Source organism: Aythya marila, assembly GCF_965140915.1.
Source record: "Aythya marila genome assembly, chromosome: 16".
Taxonomy (NCBI): domain Eukaryota; kingdom Metazoa; phylum Chordata; class Aves; order Anseriformes; family Anatidae; genus Aythya; species Aythya marila.
The window spans coordinates 13,951,247-13,968,999 of record NC_139057.1 but is presented as its reverse complement, the minus strand read 5'-3'; the positions used below and the strand labels follow the sequence as shown (position 1 = coordinate 13,968,999).

The 17,753-nt window shown below is 50.1% G+C and overlaps 1 protein-coding gene across 3 annotated transcripts in view; it reads right to left on the bottom strand.

Moving 5' to 3' along the window:
- Window positions 1-10,028: 10,028 nt before the first annotated feature.
- RALY (RALY heterogeneous nuclear ribonucleoprotein) overlaps window positions 10,029-17,753 on the bottom strand; it is a 117,315-nt gene continuing 109,590 nt past the window's right edge. For all 3 annotated transcript variants that reach the window (XM_082773016.1, XM_082773015.1, XM_082773014.1), the window contains exons 7-10: window positions 17,632-17,745; window positions 16,647-16,792; window positions 12,062-12,110; window positions 10,029-11,803 (exon numbers count right to left, since the gene is read on the bottom strand). In XM_082773016.1, the coding sequence (XP_082629142.1) occupies window positions 12,066-12,110; window positions 16,647-16,792; window positions 17,632-17,745 (305 nt within the window). In that variant the 3' untranslated portion in view covers window positions 10,029-11,803; window positions 12,062-12,065. The remainder of the gene's footprint in view (window positions 11,804-12,061; window positions 12,111-16,646; window positions 16,793-17,631; window positions 17,746-17,753) is intronic.

Below are 17,753 nucleotides of genomic sequence, written 5' to 3'. Positions count from 1 at the left end.
ACTCAAGTGTCTTTATGGCCCTCAGAGCCTGTTGCAAGCCTTACACTGTGTTTTCTGTTTAGCACTGAAATAGCCTTTTTTCCAGCACGAATGTGGGGGAGGCTCTGTGCTTAAGAAATCTTGCGTTTCTTTTTTTGCTAGTTGGCAATTTCATGTTCTGATCACTTCCATTGGGCTCTGGCGATGCCCCTTGTGCCGTTTTTCTAAAACCTGTATCTGTGTGCAGGTCCCTTGACCTTTATTTTGTTTTACAGCAAAACCAGCTTTCAGAAAGATTTTCTCAAATACTTTGTCCACTGTGTTGCCCCACATGATGGTCTCACCAATGCGCTGCAGGTGTTGGGGAGCTTCCCCCTCTTGCAGGGCTGTCTGGCTCCAAGGCAAGGGCTGGGTTTCTACCCCTGGGGCAGCCAACTTCAGGTGGACAGGACATCCCTGCAAGGGAAAGCAAACTGGGGCCTGCACGCTGCTGCCAAGGGATGGAGAAAAACTCACTAGCGTTCAGTGGTGGAGTGACTTCACTCGGGCTGTGGTAGTCCTGTCAGTCTCCACTCATTATTAGACTTTTGCACTGGCCGTATGGAACTGTTAAAGGGTGAGCGAGCCTTGCTGATCACTCTTTGGCTCTCTAGGTGATGGCTGAGCTCATGACTGGAAATTGGGGAGTCTTGGTTGGTGTGATATTGCTGCCGATGCACAGCTGTGGTAGAGACTGGCACCTGCTGTTCTTCAACCCTCAGCAAACCTACAAGAGAAGGGTTCTTTGAGAGACTGGGACAGGCAGATAGCATAGCTGCCTTGGAGATGGAGGACATCAAACAGCTAAAAGCCCTCTGGGGTCCTTGGACTTCCCTTTCCTCATGTAGTCTATGCTGAGCACAGAGCCTCTGGGCCAGTCCCCAGGGGCTGTTCATGCCACTCATTCCCAGTTAGTCTCACTTCAGCCTCCAGCACAGTTAACTGGGGATCCCCCGCCACTCCAGAAATACAGCTTGGTGGCATTAGGGTACGCTGTGCACTGCTGTCCTCCAGAGACTCACGCTCCTGTGTTCTGATGGGCCAGGCACATCCAAGGTGGATCCATGCAGCCAACAAACCTGCTCGTCCCCTTCCTCTGCTGGGCAGGGCCTCTTTGCTCCTTGTCATAGTATTCATTACTCGCTTCTTGTAAATGTGAATCCTTCCCCTTCTTAGCAGGAGTTTCCTTCCTTACTAAGCAAGCTGACTTTTACATTCACTGTTTCTTCTGCACAGGGGGGCTGGCACTGCCTCAGCCTCAGGGTCCGTCACCAGAGGTGGTGAGCTCCTCCTCGTGAGGGTGTTACTGGTGTCTGTTACTGTTTGATAGGCACATGTCAGACTCCAGTACAGTGCAGCAAGCTGAAGCCCTCTGGCATTGCCAGGATCAAGGCATAACGTTTTTTTATTCATTCTCTCAGTTTTTTAAGGATTCCGCACTTGATCAGGGGGCAAGTACAGAACTACTGGAGGTGCCAACAGTGATAGATGCCTGCCTCTATCTTTCCACACACCTTGCCACCCAGATTCATCCTGCAGACCTCTGGGTGGTATTCTTAAATATGTTTGATTTTAGACAAAACCAGGATCGCATCCAGGATACATGGCAATAGGATTGTGCTGCTTAGAACATCCAAAATTCTCGAGAGCTATGGTAGTGAGCCTGGAGGAGAGGAGGATGATGAAGTGAGGGAAGGTGAAGGAGCAGGGGAAAGTGTCCTTCCTTGTCTTTCCCACAGATGGACTCTCTGAGGAGGAAAGGTACAGGGTGTAATTGTTAATAGTTCCCAAGAGATAGTTCCCGAAGTACAGAGATGACGACAGTGCTGAGTACAAATACCAGATTAGGCTCACAACCGGTGCTTTGATCATATTATAAACCAGTGTCACACAGCACAGCAAAGTGATAAAACTAAAAGCAACCCTAAACCTGCCCCCAAAGATGATAAAAGCAAAGCAGGGAGCATACACAGCAAGTAAGGGGTCATGTAACACAACTCTCAAAACTCATCCAACAATGAGAGCAAAAAAAGCAACATCACAGCAACTATTAAACAAATACAGCAGGCAAGTTTGTTCTCTCTGACATGCTCTGGTCAGATCTATCATTAACCCAACCCTTCGTGCTCTGTCTTGGGGTGCCAAAAGGACTGATGTGGTTTAACCCGGCAGGCAGCTCAGCACCACCCAGCCCTTTGCTCACACCTCCTCACCTCTCATGGGATTGGGGAAGGAATCAGAAAAAAAGGTAAAACCTGTGGGTTGAGATAAGGACAGTTTAACAGGTTAGAAAAGGAAGGGAAATTATAACAAAACACACAAAAAGAGTGATGCAGAATGCAGTTGTGCTCACTGCTTGCTGACTGGTGCTCAGCCAGCAGTACCTGAGCAGCACCATCCTCCCCCCAGTTTTATTGTTCCCCAGGGCGCCCTATGGCATGGGGTGTCCCTTGGGCCAGCTGTATCCTGGCTGTGCCCCCCCTGCTCACTGGCAGGGCAGCACGAGGAGCTGAGAAGTCCTTGGCTCTGTGCAAGCCCTGCTCTGCAGCAACTGCAACAGCCGGTGCTATCAGCATTATTTTTCTCCTCCATCCAAAACCTGGCACCATTCCAGCCACGGTAATGCATAGGTAATGAGAAAATATGATTAACCATAAAGCATAAGAAGAACAAACGGTGAGGGTTGGGCAAGTGGGCAAATGCTGTGGAAAAAAAAATAAATGCAACCAGAAAATTATTGATTTGTGTGTGCAGAGGCGCTGGTTCTGGGTTAGGATTCCTGCTGGCTTGGAATACTGTTGTTTGAGAGCACAGCTGTTAAAAAGATGATTTTGTGTATCAGATTTACATTTCTACTTCGTAAGGCCTAGTACATCATGCCTCACCTGTTGAGCATTGAGCATTTTACAGGAGAGTGTGATGGAGTGCATCTTGTATACCCACAGCCTTGAGGGTTGAAATTATGCTTAAAAGGAGCCAAGAAAACAAAGGGAAGGAAAGGAAAAGAAAATGAAGGGAAGAGGGGAATGCTGTCTGGATCAGAGTTGATGGGGATGAAGCAGAGGTGGGAACTAACACAGCCTACAGTGCCCATCCCTCCCTGCTCACTCCCATCAGGTGCTCTGTCCAGCCACCCCTATGCCCAGTCATCATTTTCGGAAGGACAGGAGGAATTTGGCTATAAACATTATTTTTTTCACTGGTGCTCTGCCTATGTTTTATAACTCTGTGTACAAATTAGGGGATAAGCAGGACTTTTCAATCTGTAAGTTGGGTTGCTCTTCGCATATACTCTGTGCCATCGTGTTCTTAGCATTTATTTTCTGGCTCGCACTCAACAGGCTCTTTGTGCTGCTCCCCAGGATGCGTTTAGCAGTTGGCCAGAGCAGATCTTCTCCAAACATCACCCCCAGACCCGTCAGCTGGGTTGCTAAACTACAAATTCAGAAAGTTCCTAGCTGTTGTCTGGGAGAAAATTATTGTTGCTCATTTGATAATGCTATTTGGGAGGGGAAATTGTGGAGATGTCTTAGATTGGAAAATGATCTCCTAGCAAAAATTCTGTTGTGGGAAAAGGTCTCCATGATTGTGGAAAGAAAGCAACGTGCAGACTACTTTCAACTTATCTATTTTTATCTAATTGAAAAAGCTCCCTGCTACCAGCACAACTGAAACAATGGCAACAAAACAAGATGTTCTGTTTATTACAGGGAGGTGAGACAGCAGTTTTGAGAGACAGAAATAGTCTCAGAAGCAGGACAGATCGAGTGTGACTCTTGTAGGTGAGCGCTGCTCTTCGGCCTGGCTGGTTCTGCATTGGCTCCAGCAGTTGCAGTACCTGGCTCCCACAGACAAGCGCTGGTTTTGCACGCTCTGCTGCTGGGAAGTGCTTTTCCTGCTGGGGGGATAATTCAGACCTATTAAGGTGTGAGTTGAAAGCCGTGAGGAGCAGTTGCAAAAGCAGCACGTGATATTTGTGTCTTCGTTTACAATTATTGCAGTGAAGGATTGTGATCTAACATCGTGGGAAGTGTATGTTGTTCCATACATAAACAGCAAAGTGCTGCTTGTGTGCTGCCTGACGCTGCCCCACCACACACCCCGGTATCTCCTCTGGCTTCCTTCTCCCAGTGCAGTGTCTGGGTGAGATAACCAGCCCCAGTGAGGATGGGTGGGTGAGTGTTATTATGCCCTGCTGAATGCTCCTCGAATGCATTATTAATTTTTTTTTTTTGTAGATGAGAACAATTCCCAGTGGATTTTTGCTTTGATTCATGTAAAACCAGATCTCTCAAAAGCTTTTTGTAGCACAGCTCCATCTGCAGCTGGGATCTGTTTTTCAAGAAAAAAACAGCCAATATATCAAGTGGCTTTGAAAGCCGGGTCTGGAGTAAATTAGAGAAGCCAAACACATTTTTGGTCCTTGTTTTTGCTATTAAGGTTCTGAAATGTTTGGCTTCTAGTGTTGTTTTTGTGGTGTTAGCATTGTTCACCTCCCTCATGCCTTGGGTCGCTTCCCCAGCAGTGTTCTTGTGACCACAGCATTGCTGAGGTCCCCATGATGCTGCCGGCCATGCTACCCTGCCAGGGCTGAGCCTTCCCAGTGCTAGAGGGATAGAAGAGAACCTGGGGAAACTACGTAACGCACAGGAATGTCAGTGTTACAGACAGCAGCGGGGCTGGAGCAAGGATGCGTCGCTCTATCATTGGCTTGTTTTGGGGAGAGAAGAGCAAGAACAAGACAAAACACCAATTCCCCATGTGCTGCAGAGCCTCAGTCATTGTGGGCATCCCTCTGCTTTCTTCCTGGGAGACGGAACGGTGCCCAGCCTGGATTTCCTGTGGACACACGGCAGGGCCATGGGGCCTCCTCCCCTTGTTGCCTTCTTGGGTTGTGCTCTGCACGGGGCAGGCAGCGCCTGCTGGCTCCACGCCAATTCATTCTCCCCCTGAACGGGACAAGCGTAGGTGTGAAACAAACACCAGCTGTGTCTGGTAAGGTTTAAATCCAGGATCCTTCATGAAAATTGAAAGCAAACAGTTACAAGTAAAACTGATATGCACTATATTTTTGCTTCAGCATCACGCCTGGATACCTTTCATTTTGTTTTGTTATTCGTTCCTGGGACATCTCCTGTGCCAGAGCCATGAGCACTTGAGGATGCCACAAATGTCCTCTGGGTTACTCTTGGGCAGTGAGCAGGGGTGTCCCAGAGCTGGGCACCAGGTCGCTTTTATTAATACCTCCTGCTTCTTTTTCTTGTGGTTTTAATTACAATCCACCATCCCACATTGCTGTTAACACGTCTTTGTTGCTCTTATTCATCTCTTGAGTGCCTCTTGAAGTTTAGGCTTTTGAATGCAAATGCATGTCCCAGGTGGCTGTGTTGGCCATGAGCTGAGTACTAGCAGGGATTTCTGATTCCTCACTCACATCCAATCAGCCAGAGGTACACGAATTATTTTAGAAGAGCTCTTAGGTGCAGAAATAGTTCTTGATGGTCTATTTAAGATTATTCTCGTTTTGTCCTTATTCCTTCTGACAGCTGCTGCTTCCTGCCCAACCTGAACTCCTCTCTTCACATAAAGCTCTCAATGCATTTATTCAAATATCACATTAGATGCTGATACGCAAACAAGCTCCTAATTTCTTGTGCTACCAGCCCATGAATTCATTCTCATCCTCTGTGCCACAGCATTAATACCCAGCTTTGGTGGCACTTGGATGTCGCTGCCCTTGTCTCTGGGGACGTGGGGCTGGCTGTGCTGGTTGTGTGCTGGATCAGGGGTTGGGGCTGGACCTGCCAGTGGGGATGAGCCTCCCGTGCTGCTTGGCTCCTGCCTTGCAATTGGGCAGGGTGCTGTGCTCGCATCCCTGGGCCCCGTGCCCACCCTGGTCTTTAAGCAGTTGAAATGGATGTGTTTTAGTGTGGATCACACCTCGCAGCAAACAAAGGGGTTTTATTAAAAGAGACGTGCAGATGAAAGATCCCAAAGCCTCCCAGGTCTCTCTCAGTCGTGGTGCTAAGGGAGGAAATTGCCTGCTGTGGCCTCAAGGAGCTCCTTATGTTGTTTTGGGGTGAATTGGAGCAGCTGTGAGCTCGTATGTGTGTGCCTGAAGCTGACATCTGTAGGATGTCATGTTTGAGGAACCCTCTCTAATCCATCAAAGAAAATAATCCACCTGCAAGGAAGCAAGCATGGATGATGAATAGGTGCTGAATTTGTGGGGTTTCTCACTAAAGATGGGATTTCCTGAATCCTGATTTTTTCCTCCATTCTCCCACCGCATCCAGCCAAGCTCCCTACATCACATACATGTAGGCCATTTTTTTAAAGGCCTGCAGTGCTTTTAAAACGTGCCATGCAGACAGGAGGGATGATGCTCCACATGGCTGGAGCCCGCATTTTCCTGCCCACCAATGAGTGTTGATCTCCACAATGTGCTGAGAGCCCCAGGCTGCTCCTCCTGATGCCCAAAAGACTGCAGCGTCCCCCAAAACATTGGGATCACCTCAAAGGAGGCTTTAGCTTAAGGGATTATACCAAAGAGGGAGTCCCACGAAATGTGGAGCAACCCCAATAAGAGGCTTCAAAGGGGCTGATGTTCAAGACATTTCATTGTTATTCTGGTCCCTGGAGCAGACCCTGAAGACCAGCAGGCATTTCTAACTGTGCACCTCCCTGTTTTCACACTTCTCTAGCTGTGTTCAGGACTTGCATCAAGGTTCTGCTTTGTTCCTCTACTCAAAGGCTGCCTCTGGACCTTTCCCATGGCCAAGCAGCATGTCTGGCCTTATGCTGGATTTCAGCTTGGTTTTGTGTGGGATTTCAGCTTGGCTTTGTGCGGGATTTCACCACCTCCAGTGCCCCTTTCCCCATGCTGAGCACCCCGTGGCGCTGCGCTGGCGGTGATGCTCTCTGTGGCACTGGTGAATCCACCTCTGTGTGGGCACTGGCTTGGGGAAATGCATTCATTCACGGCTCACGAGGCTGTTGGAGCCTGCTCTGAACCTGCTGTGGCTCACCTCAGGTTTCTCCAAGCCCTGTCTTCTGAAGGGTGAGACCCCTGCTTGTACAGGTCTCACTTGGAGCTTCTCTGTGGGGCTGGGAGCGCAGCACAGCCCTGTGCTGGCCTTCAGGAGGATGTGATGCCCCTTGGGGATGCAGCAGTGTCCTGTCCTGCTGGGGACAAGGGGCAGAGGCACCAAGCCCCATGTGAGCAGCACTACAAGGGTGGCTGTGAGGGATCCTGCAAGGAGAGGAGGAACCCATCGGTGCTGACACCAGACTGGGTCTCATGCATGTGCCTTGTGTGTCCTGTGTTGATCAGCCCCATGTGTGGCAGCTGGATGGGGTCTGGGGGACATGCATGTCCTCAAAAATTCTTGCAAGTACTCCTGTGACATTGCATCTGATCCATGCCTTGTGTTGTCCTGTCCTGGAGGAGAATGAACAGCCCCTACTGGGAGCTGTTGGGGTTCTTGAGCATATCTCCAAATATCTCCACAGCTTTCTTAAGAGAGAGGAAAAATATGGAATTAAATCTCCTGCAGATAATGGGAAGGTGATGCAGGAGGGATGTGATAACTTCCATAGAGGCAGCAAATAGCATTTTTGAACTCCCTAAAGAATTGTTCCCATTACAACGGCAATAACCTAAATATTTCCAGAGCTCTGAATGGACTTTAACCATGTGATGTCCATTAAACTTAATGGGATTTATTAAAGTCTGTGGGATTTTTTGTTGCATCTCCTGACTGAAACCGAATGCAAGATTGCAGATATTTTGGCCTGACAGATTGTCTTCCCGTGTCCAGAAACTCATAAAAGGAAGATTTGGGACTGGACTTATACCGCTCTAATGTCTACTGCTCCAAAAAAATAATAATAAAAAAAAAGCAGAGCACCAAAAACCCTTGCACGTCTGCTCTTTCCACCCAGAGCAGCACATTTAAGCCCATGTTTAAACCTCCGTTGTTCCACGTTTCCCTTGCAGAGGTGCAGGCATGGTGTCAGGGGATTTAAGAGTTTGTTTTTGTTTCCAGCACAGGCAATGCTGCTGCCACCATCAAAAGCAGCTGTGATGACAAGAGGAGCAGAAATTACGAGAAGGCCAGTGAGGGCCGTGGAATGGGGCACTGAGCTCTGGCCTTCGCGGGTGGTGGGGAGACGCTTGAACAAAGCGATTTCTTCCAGTTCATCTGATGGAAACTGGATGTGTGCTCAGCTGAGTTGCTTGGCCTACAGCGGTGGCTTCTCTTCATGATGTGCAGATGTTGAATGAACTGCTGCCCCGGGGGGAACACCGGGGAGAATGGGCTGGCCCAGCACATCCCAGCAGGGCCGGGACAATTTACAGGGAGTGACTGCATGGGGACATCATGGAAAAGACATTCCCAGGGAGGCTGGGTGCGACTACTTGACATTCATTCAAGAGCTAACGAGACCTGACAGGTTATTTTGCATCGTGGATAGCAGGCCTGGAGGGGGGGGAACCACAAGTCCTTCTGTCCCCAGTGGGGCCTCTGCTCTGCCCTGCAGCCCGCTCCCTGCCACCAGAGCGTCTGGGAGGAGGCGCGGAGGTTCGGGTGCTGCTCTGTGCGCTGAGCACCCAGCACCCCACACACACCTCTGGGCACCTTCAGGCATGGGAAGTGGGGTGGGAGGGCTGGGGGGGGCCAAGCCTGGCTGTGGAAAGCAGAGCTCAGGAGGAGGTGAGTGAGGCTTCCTTCCCTCTGTGGGTCCTGCACGACAAAGCCAGCAGGATGCCTTTCACCTGCTCTATGGCCTGAAGGGGTGAAGGGGGAGGTGTGTGGCCCCCCTCCCCACCCCACTACGCTGTCTTTGCCTCTTCATGAGGAGATTTGCTGTGTGGCTGCATACAGAACTCATCTAGCACAGAAAACACAGAAACTCATCTTGTTGAGGACCTCTCTGTAGCTAATAGCAAAGAGAATGGCCACACAGGGACCTGCATGAGCTTCCAAAGTCCCATCCTCGACAAAAAATCATTACCAAGACCAGAACAGTTTTGTGCTATTAGGCTGTGACTAGGCTCTGAGGGCCCAGCACCCATTTCAGCACCACGTACAGGTACCCAGGCCCGGACTGGTTTCAGGCCAGCAAGGGCAGCACTGTGGGGATGGAGCAGGGACGCATCCTGCCCCCAAGGCACTGCGCCATGGCCACCTTCTAGGCCCAGCTTTGACCTAATGCTGTACTGATTTATGATCTCAGTAGCCAAGTGCCAAACACTCCAAATTGCTTCCTAATATTTTTTCCTCTTTCCCCCTTCCCGGGTGCACAGATGCTCAACAATTAGTCTGAACGTGCTGCTTTCCTCATCCTGAACTGACCCAGGGGCTGATGGATGCCCAAGCATCCCCAAACTCATCATGGACATGAACAGACCCAACAGGCAGCTTTGCCCTCCAGAACTGGATGATGACTTGGGCCAGGCTCAGCAGATGGCTTTTTGGGACCACAAAATTAAAGCCTGAAGTTGAGGTAGCAGCTGGATTCTCCTTGTGAGGTCACGGTTGCCCTTTGGACACAGTGCAGGTGCTGGAGTTTGGCTAATGAATGCTGGCAATGCAGCGTGAGCTTTGCTCTGCTGGGGCAGTGGCTGTGGAGATGGCCAGAAGTCACAATGCTTTAGGGGCATTTATTCCTACTGCTGGCTTGTGCAAACTGGAACATTTGTCATGTTTTTCTAGCCTGTTATGAGCTGGACTAGTGCAAACAGCTAATGAGATTGAAGTTCTGGATTTGTCCTGCATTTGTCTCTTCCTGCACTGAATGAGTTTCCAGGCACCCAGAGGAAGAGCCACTGCGAGCCAGCTGCTTCGCTCAATGCCCCTTGTGCAAAGAAAAGGCAGTCCTGCAGGCAGAGCTGAAGCTCAGGCAGGGAAAGAAGGCTTGCTTGACTGAAACAGGAAAAAAAGTGTGTGTGTGTGTGTGTGTGTGTGTATGACAGAGAAGACAGCAAAAGCAAATTAGACTTCTTTCTTTTATTATACAGGATCATATATACAAGGTCACCTTTCTCCCAGACATCAGCATCGCAGTCAGTTCATAGCAAAAACCGCAGCTCATCTCTCAAAGCCTAGAAAACAGCTCTACAACGGCTCAGTACAACACAATGGATAAATTGTACAGGAACCAGAAAAAGGTAGGGGAAAGCACGGTTATCCCTTAATTCCTTCATGACTTATTCGAAACTAAGAAATGCAAATAAAACATTGTGCTTCAAGAGCCATGCTTGCTCCAGGATGGCCCTCTGGGCAGGGAAGCGTTGCCCCCATGACCTGTTTTCCCCTCCACCCTTCAAAGAGAGATGCTGTCCAGGAAGTCTGGCTTTGAGCGCTGGAGCAGAAAGCAGGAGTCCCCTTTCAGAGCACCCTGTACAATCAGGGGGCCACGTGGTTTGTGAGAGAGTTTCGCTGAGGAGGTGTGGGCACCATTCTGGACTCAAAGCGCCGATGTGTGTGTGTGTTTTGGGGGGGGTGGCAGACAGAGGGGAGATGGGCAGGACACAATTGCTCTGAATAAAGTGCTGTGTGAGTCTGTCCCATATACCTCTGAACTCAGAAAACTTCCATAAGCCCACGGAAGAGGAAGGAACAGGCCAAGAAAGGCTGAGAGACCTCTGGGGTGTTGTGGTATGAAAAGGCTGCCGCAGCCTTGTGCTCGCACGACGTGACATGGGTCAGAAGCAGGCTGAATTTGGACAGCAGAGGGGGGTACCAGCATGCCCACAGGTGCTGTGCTCGGGACATTCACCTGGACCACTGTGCCCAGGCGTGCTGCAGCTCTGCCAGACTGATGAGAGCCCTCGCCGCCAGGAGCAGGAGCCAGCATGCTGCCTCCTGGCCCCTCGGCAGGCATGGAGACCCAGGGGAGCTGGGGCAGGGGGTGCGAGCACCCAGGGGAAGGGGCTGGCTCCTCTGGCTGGGGAAGCAGGTAGGTCAGAGCCCTTCCAGGGGGCGGTGGGTCCAAAAGGGTCTTATCCGCCTGTCTGACTTATGCTTGAATCTTCTCGTTCCTCAGGGACTTGCTCAGCCTTCCTATGGTGGTTTCCCAGTGGAGAACGAGGAGGCCAAACTGCTGAAGACAATGCAGGCTTTGTTGTCTTGCTGTCCCGCAGGCTCCTCTCACCTCCCCCTCTTGGAGCAGCACAGCACATGCACAGGCACCAGCTCCTCTCCGCCTGGAAGTGACCAGGTACCTGTGGTGGTGTGTGGGACAAGAGCCACAACAGGAGGTGGCCACTCCAGGAGCAGAGCTCACCCCACACCCTCTTCCTCAACATGACCTCAAGCGTGAGAACACAAATTGTCCGAACTGAGACAGTACTTTCCCCCAGTTAGCAAATGCTCTGTCTCTCACCTAGTATGAGAAAAAAAGTCCTTGTGGGGTTGGGCTTAGTTCTCCCTCCGCTCCTAGAAAAAGCCCTGTAGCAGCTCTGACTCATGGGGTGACACAAGTGCTCTCCCATTACCCAGTCAGTGGTGGGTACAGATTACAAAGGGTTTGGCCGCTGCCCGGGCTGGCTGCAGAGCTCTGAATCCATTGCAGAGGGTCGTGGGGATTCTCTGGGATGATGAGTTTTAGTCGTCTTTGCTTTACAGATGGATGGAGGATGTTGGGCCATGTGTCTCCTTTCGAATGCCAGGTAGAGATGACAGCAGCACTTCAATTTAGCTTGTCTTGCTCAGTGTGCCAGGACAGGGTTTAGTCTCGTGCTTTCCTCACACCATTGCTCACTGCTGCTCTGAATGGGCTGCAAGGAGAGACAAGAGGCAGTGATTAAAAAAAGGGTACATCATTTTCCTTGAACCTCAGAGAGGTAGTGTGAGACATAGGAAAGGGAGTGAGGAGCTGATCAGTGACCCAGCTGAGCAGCCAGGCTCAGTGCTAGAAAGCACAGAGGATCAGTGTGAAAGAGCATCTTCTGAAGCATCAAAAGATCCCAACATCTTGCATGGGATCAAAACTTCTGTTCAGAATCGGTCTCAAAAAAGTAGCGTGTGAGTTGTACCTGGTTACTGTAGTCTGGCATCCTCCACATCTGTGTAATGGCTGTTCTCCTGGAGGGAGAAGGGAAACAGAAACAGGAAATCACCACGTGCCCCCCTGCCCTGCCTGAGACACCGAGCTGTGTCACAAACAGGGACCAGCCCGGTCCATCATGGGCAGGACAGCTGGCACGCTGCAGCAGGGTCAGATGCTCCATGGTGGAGGAGCTGCAGAACACGCCAATGTGGAGACTGTGGGGAGCAATGGGAAAAGACAATGCCAGGCAAAAACAGAAATTTCCTCTGATCCTTACGCTAGCAAGCCTCTGCCGAACAGACCTGGGATGTGTGATTCCTCCTTTGATTTTGAGGTCTGGCTGAACCTCAAAGGGACTGGGATGAAGTTGAGCCCACCTTCCCTTGGTGGTGTAAAGTCGGGTGTCTGATCTGTGCTGCTGCAGAGCCAGCACCTCCAGTGGGCAGGCTGCATGTCCCCAGGGAGGGTCTTAGGCCTGGGGCATGAGTGCTAAATAGTAAGCACTCATCATTGCTAGGTGAACATTTAGGCTGGATCCCTAGTCTTCACATGGCCAGGTTAAATGAGAAGCCCCATAATTAGCAAGTAGCTACAGCATGCGTATAACGTGGTACCTTGTTATGTGTGTTTTCACAGCTCTTCCTTGTTTTAGCCCTGTGAGAAGTTTATTTGGACCTGGGAAGGACCCACACTGGGAGCACAGTTCCTGTGGTTACTGGAACTGCCCAGGATGCTCAGGGGGAGTTGGTCTGCAGTGGCAAATCATGCACAATGCAGGGATTCTGCTGGTGAACAGAGAAACTGGTCCCAGTTTGCAGCACAGCTCATCGTCCAGAATAATACTCATAATATTCACCACTCCCAAGGCCACAATGACAGCACACCATGCTGAACTGGTCCTCACACAAGAGTGGGTTTGAAAATAAGGCACGTGAAAGTTGCCCTCCTGGAGCCATTCTGCAACATAAATCATTAAAAGAGTAAGGTGCTCAGCAGTAACATTTTATTTCCTACACAGGCTCCATTTTATGATGAACAGATGGAAATGGAGCCAGAAGGTTGTAGGTAATACCAGATGATCCAGAAGGAAAGGCAAGGGAGACCAGTCCCAACCCAGTTAGCAGCAGGGCGCTGGGGAGGGGAAATAGGTGTGTGCTATCGGGGAGCTCAGCAGGCCTTTTGCAGAGATCCTGCACGGGCAAAAGCCTGAGGACTGCAAGGCATGCAGAAGGGACAGCTGGAAACTGCTCACAGGAGCTGGGAATTGAGACTCTCAAGATGGGCAAGTGTGGAGGCTTGTGACTTCTGGCAGCAGAACAAAGGCTCCTCTGCCTGCAGAGCTGCAATTACAAAGCAGGTATAGTGCCCTGGGAACAGGCTCGTCAGGAAAACCAGGTGAGGTGGTGATTGCTCTGGGCAAAGGAAGGGCTCAGGTGCATGGGGACGTGCACTGGAATGGGAATGAGCCAGCTGAGAGCACATGGTTGAGGGGCAAGGGGCAGAACAATGTGGGCGACATCATGGCAGGCATCTGCTACAGCCCACCCGATAGAAAACCTGCTCTGATGTCTGGGGGAAGCCTCCTGGTTGGAGGCCTTCGTGCTCCTGTGGGACTTCATCCAACCTGGTATCTTCTGGGAAGTCAACAGGGCTGGGGGCAAGCAAGCTGGGAGACTTCTGAAAACATCAAGAAAGGTTTCCTGACACAGCTGATCGACAAGCTGGCTAGGGTCAACGAGGTGTGCTTCTTGACCTTCTTACCAATGAACACGGAAGAGCTGGACAAATATGTGATGGTGGAAAGAAGTCTTAGTGGCAGTGGCCATGAGACTGTGAAGTTGAGTATCCTGAGAGAAGTGACCGAGAGAAATAGCAGAAGCAAATCCTTGGACCTAAGAGAACAGATCTGGGGATGGTCAGAGATCTGCTTGGCAGAATCCCACCAGAGACTTCTCTGGAAGCCCACAGAGCCCAGGGCAGCGGGGCCACCTTCCAGCACACCTACCTTGGAGCACAGGAACAGCCCCTTCTGCTGTGCAGAAGGGGCAGGCATGGCAGGAGGATGAGCAGCAGACTCCAAAACAAGTTTTTTCCTACACAAAAAGCAGAACCCAGAAGGTGAAAGCAGGGCTGGGCCACCAAGGAGGAAGATAAAGCCAAAATTCCAGTGTGCAGTGGTGGTGTTAGGAAAGCCAAAGGTAGGCAGAAGCTGGAACTAGTGAGGGATACGAAGGGCAACAGGAAGAGCTTCTGTAGGTACACCAGCAGGAAAAGGAAGGATAACAAAAATGTAAGCCCATGGCTTAGTGGGGCTGGGGACACAGGGACCTGCTGACAAAGCAGATGGAGAAGGCCAAGGTACTCAAGGCTTACTTTTCCCCCACGTTTTCCCTGGTCAAGTCTGTCTCCTGGCCTCCCAGGCCCCCTGAGCCTAGTGCTAGAGCCTGTGGGAATGCAATAGGAATGATGCTGTGGAGCAGGACACATGGGGATGGTTGGCAAGAAAGCAGCTTTGAAAAAAAAAAAAAAGACTTTGGATGCTGGCAAACAAGTTAGGCAGGAGTCAGCAGAATGTCCCTGGGGCAAAGACACCCTACCAAAGAGACCCTACCACATCCTGGGGTGCATCAGCTGGCAGGATGGGGGAAGAGACCTCCACAGGGCCCTTCCTACCTAAATTATTTTACAAGTCTGTTAGCTTTGGGCACAGCAGAGCTCCTTTTCTGACCAGCCTCTCTGGAAAGGGCACAAACTTGTTTTGGCAGAGGCCCCCTTCCTCCTCCTTGCTTGGGCCTGGAGTGTACATTTTGGACATGATTTCCCCAGCCAATGCTGGAGCCTTCACCAAGGCCAAACAGAGATTTGTGTACAAAACCAGGCAGCCAACTTTACCCTGCAAGTAGGGCTGTAAAGAAGCATCTGTCCAGCTCTCATCACCTTCAGTGGATATCATGTGCTTGATTTCCTTGGGCTCTACAAAGCCCCTCACCCAGCTGTCCATGGACAGCAGAAGCTGAAGGTTATGCTGATGACTGTAAGCCCAAGAGATGTGGGATGAAGGAGCCACTCCCCAGGAAATTGAATGACTTCAAAGCTGCTGTGCTCTAAGGTGAGGAGCAAGATTTAAAGGACAGCTTTAAAGGACAGTTTAAGAAAACACTCCTGCAGATGAGCTCCACGGATTAACCTGCTCCATGCTGAGTACATCTGAACCTGTTTGATGATGGCAGTAAAATATTTCCAAATGCAATGTCACTTTAAAACCAGACAATTACAGAAAATCAGAAATGGTAGGGACCATTTAGTAGTGATTTTCATCTATCCCTAATGAGGATCAGCTCTTCTTAGAGACGGAGATGGAGAGGGACTAATTACAAGGACATACAGTGATAGGACAAGGTGGGATGGCATGGGGAACTGGATGGTCCTTAAGACCCCCTCCAGACCAAGCCATTCTGTGATGCTTAAATCACACCCAGTGGATGTCTGTCCATTCTGCGTTCTCATCCCACTAATGGCAAGGTCCATGTTTTCTGTTGACAGTCTGTGAGCTGCTTTCTCATCATTAAGCTTTCCCCTAATTTCTACCATCTGTTTCCCTTGACATAATTTAAACCTGGCCTTCTTTATCCTAATTGACACAGAGATGGAGGCCAGCTTTTGCCTTTCTTCTTTACAGTGGTCTTTTATTTCTCCCCTTAACCAACTCTTTTCAGATTTAGCAGGGGTCACGAACTTAGCTATGAGGTCCCAGAAACTGAAACACTTGAAATATGTCGTTCAGATCCTACATCTGTCATGAGTATGGTGGGGTGAAGTGCAAGACTGCAATCAGCTGGCAGGAGTTCTGAGATCCTTGGCCATAGGCAGAGTGCTGCAGGTGTGAAGTGCTGTGTGGTCAGCCCAGCGGTGATGGGGTGAGGATGGAGAAGGGGATGGTGAGCTCCATCCTCACTTCTGCTGCCACCAGTGCTGTGGCACCTGGGAGTGGCCCACAAATCCTGCTCATTGGGTTCTTCAGCCCCTGTTCAGCGCAGAACTAAAGGCAATGGGGCTGACATGGATAAAATCAGGCTAGCCACGCTCAGAGAAAAGCGCTGCCCTTGCCATGGATGTACAGCTCCATGCACAACAGCTTGCTGAGACTTTATAACTACACTTGTGCAATTTGGTGCCCACAGACAAAAGGCCTTTGCAAATGCCCGTTTTAGGAAAGTGTGGTTAATACAGCATGGCCTGTCTTTGGCATATGTTTCAATTCATTCGAGATACACTTCCTCTGGAGCAAAGCAATTTACTTTAACCATTAATTAAATGTTGTGAAATCAAGGATAAATACAGTCCGAATTTCAGGAGCCAACTGTGTTTCTCCACCATTTGCTAGGTCAAAGCTTTTGCAAGCAGCTTAACAGATAGGAAGAACAAGCTGTGAACAATCATGGGATTAAATACAACAATTTCCTTTTAGGAAGGAAAAACTATTTTCCTGGGGGTTTAATACGTTACAGTAAAACTGTGGTCCATTACTGAACTCCCCTGGCTGGAGGAACGTAGCACCCAACTGCTCTTACCAGTTCATCTTCACACTCATCCCGTGCGAGCCCCTCTTCTTCTCCCTCATCCCCGTTCAGTGGCTCCTCTGTGTTGACCTCTGCCTCGGACGCTGTGTCTTCCTGCGAGACTTCACTTTTGCTGCCATCCACCTTCTTCCGTACCTCTGTGAGAAGAGACGAGCCAGCAGGATCAGGGGCTGGGCGAGGCAGTGGCTGCAGTCTGGTCAGACTCACCCAGAGGCCCCGGCATGGGGTCGGTGTGTAAATAATGGATCTAGGGTTTATTCCGCAGTAGGAAGCTTTGCTGCTTTTGAAGGAGCTGCTAGAAAGAAACCCAGGAGTGGGCCGAGCAGCCCAACTGGAGTGTGTGTGGGTGGCAGAAGTGACCCAAACAAGAAAGCAAATTAAAAAAAAAATAAAAACTGTTCTACAAAACAACAACAACAAAAAAACAACTCACAATTTTAAACCCAATTCCATAATTTGGGGAATTCTGGCATGTGATTTTGGCAGCCCATGTAACTGTCAGCAAAACCATTTTCTGAATCTTGACCATTTTTTTCGCAGTGATGCTTCAACACCACCTAGTATTTCTGTGATGTTTTCTCCTGAGAGACACAGATCGGTGTGTTCACTGAAGTCCATTGCTTCAGCTTTGAATTTCAATGACAAGAGAAGAGTGAAGTACCCTTAGAAAGCAGCACCCTCCCTCTCCAAGGCACAACTGAGAGCTTGGAGCTGAGAACTTAGCACTGAGCAGAATTTTAAGCTCCTCAGGGCAGGGACTTTTATCTTCGTGTTTGTTAGCAAAGTTCCCTTATCTGAGCTGGGGCTACAGAAACCTCCTGTACTGTGTCTGAGCACCCCCCAACCTGGATCGTGGGGGAGATGCTTCAGTGCTGGTGCCCAGGGGATGCTACAAGCTGTGATGGGTCTGAAGACCAGCTCTGGTGGCGTCTTTGCCTCAGGCCAGCCCTCAGGCACCTGCACGCACCCAACTGACCTGTGGACAGTTTCTGTTCCTCGGCAATCTGCTCCAGCCGGCCCAGCAGAGCATCGATGTTGGACTTGATCTGCGTCAGCTCGGTTTTGATCGTTTGCAGCTCGCTGCACTTCACTTGGAAG